Genomic DNA, 12,096 nt, shown 5'->3' with positions numbered 1-12,096 from the left:
ACCTGGCACGAACCCAAACTGCATCTCATCTAAATTGATTCGCTCCCTAATTAGTTGGGCTATGACCCTCTCTGTAACTTTCATAACCTGATCTAACAGCTTGATGCCTCTGTAATTATTTGTATCTAAAGCGTCACCTTTACCTTTGTAGCAGTTGACTATGATGCTGCTACACCAGTCATTGGGTATGACTCCTTCGTGTATCACCTGGTTCGTAATACGGGTGACTAGGCTATAGCCAACACTGCCAGATATTTTGAGCATCTCTGCAGTGATTCCTGATGGGCCGGGGGCTTTCCCGGTCTTCATACTCTTAATTGCTTAATAATAATAATTTTAACACCAAAAGTAGTGATAATAATAGCAGAAACAATTGTAGGTTTCGAGATCAGAATCCATTAAATAAACTGCCTCAAGAAGAACATAGTCTCTAAATTCTTGCTCGTTACAGATAATAAAGTTTACTATTACACAGGACGTTTCCCAGATTAATAATCCCTTATTAATCTCCTCAGAATTTTTATCTCTCTTCATCTCCTAATTTTTTGCTCTTCAAACAAAATCTAAATTCCTAAATTAAAATATTTCCCACAATAAAATTAATTCTACTTATTTCATTAAATGGGTTTTGTTTTTTGTTTTTCTTCAGGCTAAAATGCGGCGCCGTATTGTTCTGGGCCTCAGAGAAGTTACTAAACACCTTAAGCTTAAGAAACTGAAATGTGTTATTATTTCACCAAATCTTGAGAAAATTCAATCGAAAGGTCAGAAATATTTTTGCATTTGACAATAAAAAATTCTTTATTGGAATATTTATACTTAATATGTTCTGGCAGATTCCAACACAAAATATGTTCATCACTGTTCAGAACACCAGCTCCTTTTGAGCTCTGAATTGGTGCATTGGCCCCATTTGTTTAAACCCTCAAGTACAGAGTTGTTTCTGCTAGAATCACATTGTTTAATCTGTGTAGTGAGTATTTGAGCCAAAAATGTTTATTTAAATTTGAGTTGTACATGTGTATTTTATATTGTTTTTGGTAATATCTGGAATGCTGGTGAGTTGTATCTTTCAAAAGACCTGATTCTTTAAAGGTGTGGATCTAGAAGTACAACTGATATCCAGGCAAACCAGATTTTGATCCCTCTTAGTTTTCCCCCCTTTTTATTCTGTTGGTTCATCTTCACCCGAATGCAAGTCACATCAAGTGAGACCATAGTTGTGGTTAATGGCACCTGTGCTGGTGGTGTGTAAAAAGTACCCGCTACTCTCAAAGTGGTTGGCGTTAGGAAGGGCATTCAGCTGTAGAAACCATGTCAAATCAGACTGGAACCTAGTGCAGCTTACCAGTTTCCAGTCAAACCATCCAACCCATGCCAGCATGGAAAGTGGACGTTAAATGATCACGATTTAGTGCAATGGAGAGAAGCAGGGAAATCATCCAAGTACTCAGCTGGAGCAACTGATCCATCTCTCACTGCTGGAAGGAACTGTGTGACTCTCACCAGTTGTTGAACATCACTTGTAGACTGAATTTGTCCAATGTAATCGGGCTGAACACACAAGTGCCTCAAAGTCTTCCTTTGATATAAAACAATCCAAGAACTTTTTACATGCAATAGAACATGGTAAAATCCCCAAAATATTGAAATGGCTTTTCAAAGTTGGTCAATTTCTTAAATTTTTCCTTTCAGGTGGCCTTGATGATGCACTGAATAATATCTTGAATCTTTGTACTGACCAGAATGTACCTTTTGTCTTTGCTCTGGGTCGTCGTGCTTTAGGACGAGCCTGTGCCAAATTAGTACCTGTTAGTGTTGTTGGAATATTCAATTATGAAGGCTCTGAGGTAATCTTTTACACTCGTTATTTATTTGATTGTCATGTTTCTTTGGTTCCAAAGAAACAATCATGTTAAATGAAGAACAGACTATGGGGGGGGGACAAAGGAATTCATTGCAAGACCCCCCCCCCCCAAGTTATCCCCCTAACTAATCTAAACAGGATATAGTTTCATGGCTAGAATAAGATTTAAAATAAACTTTGATAACTGACCCTGATGAGTAAATAATAAAAGTGAAAAACGTATTTTCTCTTCACTTAAACATATCGATGGGTAATATGGAAGTAGATCTGCATAAAAAAATATGCAGCCTCGCAGCACTTCCAGCTTGCAAAAGCATCAACTTTTTATCTTAGAACCTTACAGTTTCCATTTTATGTTTTAAGCTTCTTATATTATCCACCTATTCACTTTACTTGCCATATTGGTAATATTACACCAGTCCTTCCTGTTTCTTTATGCTAAATTCCGAAGATATAGATGACCAAAGCCTTCTTTTTTCTTTAGAAGATGGTGCTGCTAATTATTGGTTATCTCGTTTATAGGTTCAACATTTAAATTTTGTTAATGTCATAAAATGAAGAACGACTTTTAAGACGGGGCTTCTTGGTCCCAAAATCTTTGTGTAATCAACTGTCATCTTCAAAATTGCTTCCAGATTTTGGTTTAATACATTCTTCCAATTCAAAAATATTCTTTTCTTTTTTAGGAGAATTTCAGAAAATTAATGGAATTAACAGAGAAAGCTCGTCAGTCGTACGTGGAAATGGTTGCCATGATTGAAAAAGACATTCAGGAAAATGTACCTCAAATCTACTCGAATCCAACCCAAATCTTTGCTCATATGGGCCATTCCCGAACTCCTTCAGGTTGCAGTGGGATTTCGTTTGCCAGCAGTATTCTCTCTGAACCCATCTCAGAAAATTACCCACAGCTGGAACCTGAGACCGACAGTCGAGGAAATGAGATTGCCAAGAAAGAGAAAGATTCTGAAATGAAAATATCTCCACTTTGTTTTCACCAAATAACTGCATCTTCTGCAATGGCTGAAATCGATGACGGCAACGAAGCCGACACAGAAGATTCAAATGATACGGCGTGTGCTCGCATTGGGAATGGGAATCTGGAATTGTTGTCCTCTGGTTTTGAGCAATGCGATAGTGAAAACGATGATGATGGTTTAAGTAATAATTTTACGTTACTACAAGAAGCACTGAATGTGTTACCACACATTGATTCAATTCATTCTGTTGGGTACGAACTGAACACAGAGATTCTCTCTCAACACTCTGTACGTACCGTTGGCGACACCAGCGAGGTGTTATCAACCCATTCTTCAAAAACCATTGGTGAAGGAAGCTCCACTATTGTGACAGAGACTTACTCTGAACAAGGACATCTTGATAAGACGACAAGTTGTGCCGACAGCTCCATCAATTTGACTCGAGTGAAAGCTGTAGAAAAAGACAAACTGATCCAAGATTGGGTTAAAGCATCTCAGTGCTGTCTGGAAGAAGGTGGCAGCAGTGATCAGGAAACGGCAAAAGAGGACAGCTGCGAGAGCAGTGGAAGTTCAAAAGATTCCACAGTCTTGCCAACTCTTTCTTCATCACCGTCGGCAACGTTATTGAAGATGAGCAGCAATTTATCCCTTGAAACTGTTGCCTCAGCAAGCAGCACGACGCTGACAACAAGCAACCCACCTTCAAAGACTGTCCCCAATGAAACCAGTAACACAGTTGTATCACCAGCCGATGGAACTGTGCAGATTTCTAACTTCTTTTAATTAAGGATCTGCTAAATTTTTTTCTCTCATGATATTCTATTTATTTACCTTTACTCATCATTTCCCACCAAATCAGTTTAAGTAAAAAGCTTATTCCAAAATACAAACAAGTATTCTTATGGAAACAATTTAAAAGCTTTTTTTTTTTCTGTTGTTGATTTCACTTTTTTTTTTCCAAAATGATAAATTATATCACAAATGTTCCTTCATAGAAAATGTTTTTATATTAATTTTTTTTTTCTTTTTGCATTTTTGTTACTAAACCATTTTTCTATGGAAAGTGTATTATATATTAAGGTATCTGTTATCAAAGACTTGCTCACCTGTATACTCAGCCAAACTCTTTAGCAATTTCATTTTATTTAAAACAAAAACAGCATCATTAATGAGAATAACAAGACCTATCTGCATAATTATACAATAAGTAAATTTTGTTTATAATTAATTTACTGAATAGTTTGAAATTATATTCTTTCTTTCATTTACAGAATTCCTTTCATTAAGAATAATAATGAGATTTTATTATATTTGGGGTCGGTCATTTTCTTTCTGTTTTTGCCAATTAAACGCCATGCTCTGTCTATTTGAATCTTCACTTTAGCTTTTTTTTATCAGACATTTTGTGACCCTTTCAAGGACTATCTGTTCCTCGTATCCCCCTCAGAGAGAGGAGTATAGACGTAAGAAGAAAATCACAGAAGCAGTCACAGAATGTGTGAAAGAATTCCAGTGGAAAAGCCAGAATGGAGACGAACCAAACAGTCTGTGGGTTGAATTGGCCGAAAAGAAAATGATTGTCCCCAGGCATAACAAAACCCGTTTCAAAACAGGATTTCACATCAACATTGCAAAACAAATACAGAAACTTTAATAATAATAATAATAATATGGTTATTAGCATAAATTCTCTAAAACAAACTTGTAAATGTAAGTAATTATTTTTCATCTTAGTGTTTAATTTAATTAGGATTTCATTAAAAAAAAAACTTTTTTGAACTATTAATTAAATTTTGTATCAACGTAAATATTGGACAAACTTTGCTAACACTGTAGTGTCTTGTGATATTCTATCAGGCTCTTTTGTGGCAGAGGGAAATGAAAAAATAAATGGTTTGTGTTTAGGTGTGGGACAAATATGTAAACTTCCATGACCTGGTTTCACTTTCTGCTTGAAACCATCTTTTACATTGCTAATAACATTTAAAATTAATGTTATTTCATTTGTTTTCCTTCTTTATGAATTTGTAATCATGTGAAGATGCTAGAAACCAGCAGCTTATATTAAATCTCTCTCCCTCTCGAAACAACTTCTATTTTTTCATGATATTCAGAAGTCTCAGAATTCACAAAATTAGCCTGCTGTCAGCTAAAAAGCATAAACATCTAATTTGGTATTTTATTTCTAATTGTTTTCCTTTTAGAGATTGCTTTCATGTAAGAGGAATATTATTGGGGTTTATTATTTAAATTTCACTTGAAATAACTTGAGGGTTAATCTTTGTTTCCCACGTAAAATCTACAAGATTGTTGTTATAATTTCCAACAAAGAACCTTTGATTGCATGACAGTGTTAATAACCATTGCAATAGGTACGACCAAAGATTAATATTTAAATCTCATCAACAGACATAGCATTCTGAAAGCTGAGTATAACAGTATTAAATCGGGATGAGTTTACCATCATTTTGAAATGGAATTATGTTATTTCTATGGGATATTTCTGCAGAAAATGGACACATTTTGACATTTCATTTTACAAGTTTTTTTCTTTTTTTTCTATTAGTGGGAATTATCAATATCTAGCTGGATGTTGCTGTAACATCACATTACAGGGCTAATTGTATTGCTACTCAAATATAAAACACACACATATATATATATGTATAGCAAGAGATGAAGTGCAGATCTCTTTAAGGTATTTTTAGGAAATGGGAATAAAATTTAGTTTTACGATTAGGCAATGTGTGACGTGTTTCAGTCTACGATGTGTTATAGATGACATCTAAGCAAACAAAGAGCAAAACTAAAACACCAAGAGAAATTCAATTTGTTGACAATGACATGGATATCTTTTGATGTTAGCACAATTGGGGGGGGGGGGGGCGATTTGTTTTTCTTTCCAATAGATTGATCCATACCAAAATATTGACTTTCAAATGTTCTAAAATGACTGATTTCTTTATTGAGCATTGCAGTCTTTCATATTCTAACAATGAAAATGGAGACTGAATTAAGGTTTCGGAAATGTGCTCCTATGTTTCAAGTCAACCTACAGCTAACCATACCAAATAGTGTGGCTGGTTTAACGAGAGAAGGGAGGGGTCTGCATGACATGTCCCCATCTCAGCTAGATCTCACTTCACACTGTCTGTGACCAACATCATTGATTATTTGTAAAGAACTCCTTGAACAGATCTTCGTGTTGATACAAGATACAGTTGACTGTTGTGAGAAGAAGCTCAGTGATGTGTTCAAGTCGTACCACAGCTTTGAAACAGAACATTTGAAACCTAATATATGTAATCCGTTCAATCTCCAAGCAATGCCTTCAGCAGTACAATAAAACAGTTGAGAAAACAATTCCCACAGTTATAATTGAAAAGCAGGAGGATACAGCCTAAAATTGTTTACTAACAGACTGGGGGATGGGGGTGGAATAAACATTCATTGCTAGGAATTTGACAGCAGCTAATCCAAAGACACAGTCTTCACTGACATGATAATGTTTGTTAATAAAAGTTTTATTTAATCTGAATGTTTTGATTTTGAAACTAGAATAGATTCTATATTTAGAAAACTATGTTCTATTTTGTTACAAATTTGCTTCTTTTTTTTATTATACAATCATTTAAAAAATATTTGTGTAATCAAAGTTTTTCACTTGCTGTCACTTGGTCTGCCGAGAGAGAAGAAATGGCTTCACTGAATTGTTATTGAAACAAATTAGTGAGAAAGAATAACTAACATTCTTAATAGATAAAACAAAAAAGACTTCACTAGTTTCCATCATAGCCCAAAGTTATCAACTTCTGTTGTTATTTAACCCAAGGTCAGCATTGACTGACTAAACTTATAATCAAAGGCTTTCCAGTGATGCCTACTCTCTCTCTCTCTCTCTCTATGGTAGAATGAGCTTATTCAATGTGTTCTCCCTGTTTTTTTGTTTTTTTTAAGATAGTAAGATATAATTTGAGAGAAATTTAGCTGCTATTTATATCAGGTACAGGCCCCTTATTGACTCTTGGTTTGTAAATGTTACTAATTAAAAGAAACAATTTGTAATGAAGAAAACTAGTTTGGAAGGAAAATCATTTTTGTTCTCTAAACATTTTAATGATTAAAAAGGAGGAATAAATAAAATCCAGGCAAAAATTGGTTTAGCTATCATGTAGGGTGGGCGTTATTGGAGATTGAAAGCTTAAAGACCAGAATTAGTTGACCAAATAGACAAAAACTTTAATTTTCAAATGATTTAAGGAAAGAAGTCCTGATGGCCAGGGGTCAGAATATATCTTTGAAATAAGGGTTTCTGGAATCCCTAATTATTAATCACAGTTTTATCTCAATGTTTATAACTATTTCATTTCATCAAATGTTCAAGATGTAATTTTCCAATACTTTTCTATAACACTCACAATTTCATTTTAAAAAGTAAAATCAAAGAATTAGATGTTTCTCATAAAACAAAAGAGAATTTTGTAGCTTTTAAAGTTCAATGAAGAGCAAACTATGTTGAGTTCCATTTTGAATTGCAAAAGAATAAAAAGCATATCCTTATTTATTTCCTGTAGCTTTTCTACACCCTTTTAGTGCAAAGAAATGGACCCAGAGTTTCTACAAACTGTGGTCTTCATGCAATAATAGGGAGAGCAAATCCAAGAGCAGAAAATAAGGACAAAAATTGGAGCCATGATACATGGTGCTTTGTGCTTGGGTTTTGTGCATCAAATGTGATTCTTCAGAAGTTTTTATAAATCTAAATCCGTGAGAAATATATCAGATCTGGATCAGAGCACAGAATTTATATATTTGTGTTGATTCACCATGAAGCAATAAATTACAGAATTCAATAAATAGAAATAAGAATATTTTTTAACATATTTCTGTAGACAATTCTGTTCTTTTGTGGAGTGTTTATTATTTACATTTGTCAGAAAACTAAATACTTGGTTCACAAATTTCTTGAATAGATTATTAAAAGTGCTTTAAGTGTACAACTACCATTAACCTATGTGACAAAAAAACCTAAATTTGTGTCTGGCCAGCAGTCTGTCACTTTTATATTGTATAATCTACAGATTTTGCACCATAACCTTCTCTCAAAACATTAAAATTCTGCATTATATTCATATAGCTTCATGTGTTTTTTTTAGTGTTAATCATTCAACTATGAGGCAAATGTACCAGATTAAAGTTCCTTGCTAATTTGGTGACAAAGAAATTGTTGATTGCATCTCTGGTCATTGCTCTCTGTTTTGTTTTGAGTCACTGGAGAGACGATATTGGCAGTCTGGCTCTAGATCGGTTTCTAATGCTTTTCAAAAGATGCAAAAAATTTCTTGTAAAATACAACTTTTCTTTCTTTTTTTTTTAGTTCTTTAATAATTTAAATTGGAGAACTGCTTTCTGTCTTGTTATGTATTATTATATCTGTAATATTTTTAATGTTTAAAAATGATTGAAACCCCAAGTCCCTTTTGGCCTATAACCTTCACTCATGGAAGCTGTATGTAACCAGAAACTTTCTCTTAAAAATGAATGTCTTCCTTGGAAACTGCTAAAAGCAAAAGATCAGTTTTCCTTTTGACCAATTGTAAAAGAAAGACAGCTTGCTTTATTATTATTCACAGTTGTCGGTTGCTGCTTTGTTGATTTGGTCTTGCACTCAGCATTTTATGCAGTGATATTCTTGGTAGATTCCATTAATGCTTTTTTTTTTTTCTCTCCTTAATCCATAAAACAAACCAAAAATACAATTGTTATTGTTTAAAATCTGCATCAGTTTAGTGATTTGAGAGAGTTGCCTGTGAGGAATGCAAAACCCTGGGCTGCTTAATTGACCATTGAATGCTGGTGCCATTGCAATGTATATTAAACCTTCACCAAGTGGCTCCAATGGTCTTCATATTTCTATAGAAACATTTCATTTATCGATGTTGCCTTTATTTCTCTGTGGCTGAGTGGCATTGAGTTACAATGAAGCCCTTTGATTCTCGCTTATTTCTCTGCTGTGCTGGTTGTGTCTGCATCATCAATAAATAGATCTGTTTTACTGCTTGTACTTCACAATAAAATAAACTAAAATCATTTTAAAGACTTTTTTCTCTTCTTTCTTTGAGATTTTTTTTGTAAAAAGGTTTTTGTCTCATCCCACTTCAACTCTGAGCCGTCCTTTGGCATTCAGATGGCTTCCAATCATTTAATGTCCCTCAAAATTGTTTTTTCAGTTCCATCCAGACTCCACTTAGCTTACAACCGTATTACAGCAGCAATGAACGTGCAGTGGACGGTTGATCTTCAGCCTATTTCCTTGCCTCAAGATTCTGGTGGTGGTGATTGTCAGAGTTTCTGCCACTGCTGTTTCCTTCGACCAAATGCTTTCGTTTTAGTTCCATTAGCAGCAACAAGTTCACTTGCTGTGGCTGGAGAACCACATTTTGATTTGCTTTTTGCAAAAAGTTGCAACAGCACAACTAACGATAATTATTCAACAATCTCTATTAAGCTTTTCAAATTAATAATATTAAACTATTGTTTAACTTCAATCCTTATTAAAAAAAAAAAAAAAAGACATACAAACTTAAATCCGGAAACTAAACGCAATTCTTTTACATCAAAATTTGAAGCCATTATTATTCATTATTATTACTATTATATTAATTTTCTGTGGTATTTATTATCTGGTCTGTAGAGATGGTAGGTCCAAGAGACCTACTATAAACAATAATGGCCCTAAAGAGAGTTCCCTGGTGGACCTCAATGCAGATTTTGTGTTTCTCTAGAGAGGCCACTGTTGGCTGCAACTACCTGACTTTTATCTTTCAAGAAGTCACGTAACCACTCTCCAAGTTTACCAGCTCTGTCAAGGTCTCACAGCTTGAGACATATCATGCCATGCCCCATCTTGTCAAAGGCCCTTGCAAATTCAAGATATGCTACGTTAATGTTTGAATGTTTGGGGGTTAAGGTCTCAACACCCAGTCATAGTCCCATAAGAGCTGGGGGGGGGGGGGCAGCTTCTTTTCAAGCAGAAACCAGGCTCGGTATCTTTCAGCAGGTCCTTTTCTTCTAGAAACATTGTCAGTTTCCTTCTGACAAGTCATTCCATAACTTTGAAGTTTACCATTTGTAAGCAAACTCTGGAAAAGCATCTGAAGCAGTTTTGCTAAAGCCTACAACCTCAAGAGAATTACGGAGAAACCATTGGGACCAGTTGCTGAGTTTAAGCTCTTTTCATCTTTGGTTTATTGTTAGTTACATCTGCCTCTTTAATGTCGATGCAATTGATGGTTGCTGCCTTCCTTTGTAGAACCATAATATCAAAGAACCCAGCCAGATTATTTGCATTGGGGAAGTGAAGACACTTTTGAATGGTTCACTGAACACTTCACTTACCGTTTTGTGGTCCACGGTCAGTGAACCATTCCCTCGGAACAATGCTCTTATTTTGTAGTGAACTGTGGCAGTTCCCTTTGCAAATTTAGGGTTCGTTTTTAACACTTTCCACAGCTCTGTTCTCTTTTTCATCTGAGAATTTGATTCTGTCTTATTTTTGACTTTGCACCATCCCTCCAGTTGAAGGCTCAACCAATTTGAGACTTTAGTTCTGTGTCTTCAAAGGATTTTCCTGTCTCCGGGGATTTTATTTTGGGGCTAAGCTGACCTTTTCCCCCTGGGGCATATTTAGTGCATATAGCTTACACTATTCATATAAACTTACTAAGTTTCGAGTCGTCTGGCATAGACAGACTGCCAGACCAATTTCATTTGTAGATCTCTTTGCTGATTTATGAAAATTCAAGCTGCATACGGCTTTGGTCCTTCTAAAAGAAGTAGATGCCAGCATCTTGCCTGGGACCATACATTCTTAGCTTTACAATGGTGTGGTCTGAGAGTGCTGTTGGTGTCACCTTCCCGCTATGGATAAGATCCATGTTATCTGCGAAGCAGAGATCCAAGATGTCATTACGCCTGGTTGGCTGCAGTATCACTTGTTCCATGAACAGCAGATTACAAAGTTCAAGTAGTGATTCTATTTGCCTTTGTTCATGCAGTGACAACCCAAAGAGGATTCGGTCTTCAGGCCATTTCCCATCTGTGAGGTTGAAGCCACCCAGGAAGAGTAGATTGTTGCTCCAAGTTGATCAATACCACTTCCATGCATCTAAGGTTGTCTTTAAATTTACCACCATGTTTCAAAGCGTTTGGTGCACGATATAAGGTGTACATCACCACTTCAAGTTACTTTGAATACACTATGAATGTGTCACACACCAAGTTTAATGGTGTGACATCTCCACAGATGTACAACACAATCCACCAAGTTCTTTCTCTTCTGTCGATGGAAAACAGAAGACATTGGGATGTGTATCTCTGCATCATTTACATCTGCAGACCAAAGTATTTCTCTAAGTGTGTGTGTACACACAAGACTAGACCAATTCATTGGTTAGTCTAGTTTTACTCTGCCTGAAGAAAAGATAGGATGGTCGTTGTTGGAGCGTCACAGTTACAAGCTACAACAATACAACTTAGATCTGATTCAAAACATGAAACTCCTCTCATACACACAGTTCCTGTTGTGACTCGATGGAAGAGGGTCCCAGAAATATTAAAATAGCCACCACCAACAACATTGCTAATTGATATTATCATAAATTACAATACAATTACGATAATAAAAGCTGAATATAATTGTTTGTGACATGGGCAAGAAGCCAGAAATTGCAATAAGTGGGGAGGAGTCAATTCAATTCGCCTTCACTCCATACTATTTTATCAAACTCAGAGGAATGAAAATCAAACGTTAGCTTCCATAGGGTGTGTAACGGTTATAGGATTGCGTGATGAAGATCATTTTTTATAAAAAAATATTTATTTATGCCGTTACATTCTAGGTTGCCATACCACGACGGGTAGGCCAGTGTAATAGTATATAAAACATGCAAGGTTGAGAATGTAGGCCTGTATCTGTATGTTCCTTCTTTTATAGCAGTAATTGTATAGAGGGAGAGATGGTAGGGTTATAATGTTGGCGCCGTTGTCTGACAGTGGCTGACAGTAAAGTTATTTCTCCCTCTGCCAAGTTGTAGCTGATCAGCCAGGCATCTTTCTCCATGAGACGTCAAGTGACCACTGGTCACTAGAAAGTGAAAAGAGGAAGTTTTCTTGGAGTGTCCTGTTTATATAGCCATGAAGCAGGGCAGTGAGTGCAAAGGATTTAGCTTGTTTACCTCAATTCTAGAT

At 35.6% G+C, this 12,096-nt stretch overlaps 2 protein-coding genes across 4 annotated transcripts in view; one reads left to right on the top strand and one right to left on the bottom strand.

Moving 5' to 3' along the window:
• Positions 1-9,334, top strand: part of LOC106875918 (selenocysteine insertion sequence-binding protein 2-like) — a 26,475-nt gene extending 17,141 nt beyond the window's left edge. For 2 of the 3 annotated variants that reach the window (XM_052974498.1, XM_014924231.1), the window contains 3 exons: positions 650-764; positions 1,696-1,850; positions 2,554-8,944. In XM_052974498.1, the coding sequence (XP_052830458.1) occupies positions 650-764; positions 1,696-1,850; positions 2,554-3,630 (1,347 nt within the window). In that variant the 3' untranslated portion in view covers positions 3,631-8,944. Of the gene's footprint in view, positions 1-649; positions 765-1,695; positions 1,851-2,553; positions 8,945-9,077 lie in introns of those variants that run through there. The other variant, XR_008266059.1, reaches the window with a different exon arrangement.
• A 1,795-nt stretch (positions 9,335-11,129) lies between these two features.
• Positions 11,130-12,096, bottom strand: part of LOC128249782 (uncharacterized) — a 6,243-nt gene continuing 5,276 nt past the window's right edge. Inside the window, exon 2 of the mRNA XM_052974272.1 lies at positions 11,130-11,185. Within this exon, the coding sequence (XP_052830232.1) occupies positions 11,130-11,185 (56 nt within the window). The remainder of the gene's footprint in view (positions 11,186-12,096) is intronic.

This window comes from Octopus bimaculoides, chromosome 18 (assembly GCF_001194135.2).
Source record: "Octopus bimaculoides isolate UCB-OBI-ISO-001 chromosome 18, ASM119413v2, whole genome shotgun sequence".
In the NCBI taxonomy this organism is placed as follows: Eukaryota; Metazoa; Mollusca; class Cephalopoda; order Octopoda; family Octopodidae; genus Octopus; species Octopus bimaculoides.
Note: the sequence above shows the minus strand (reverse complement) of the source record. Positions and strands in the feature narration are given on the sequence as shown.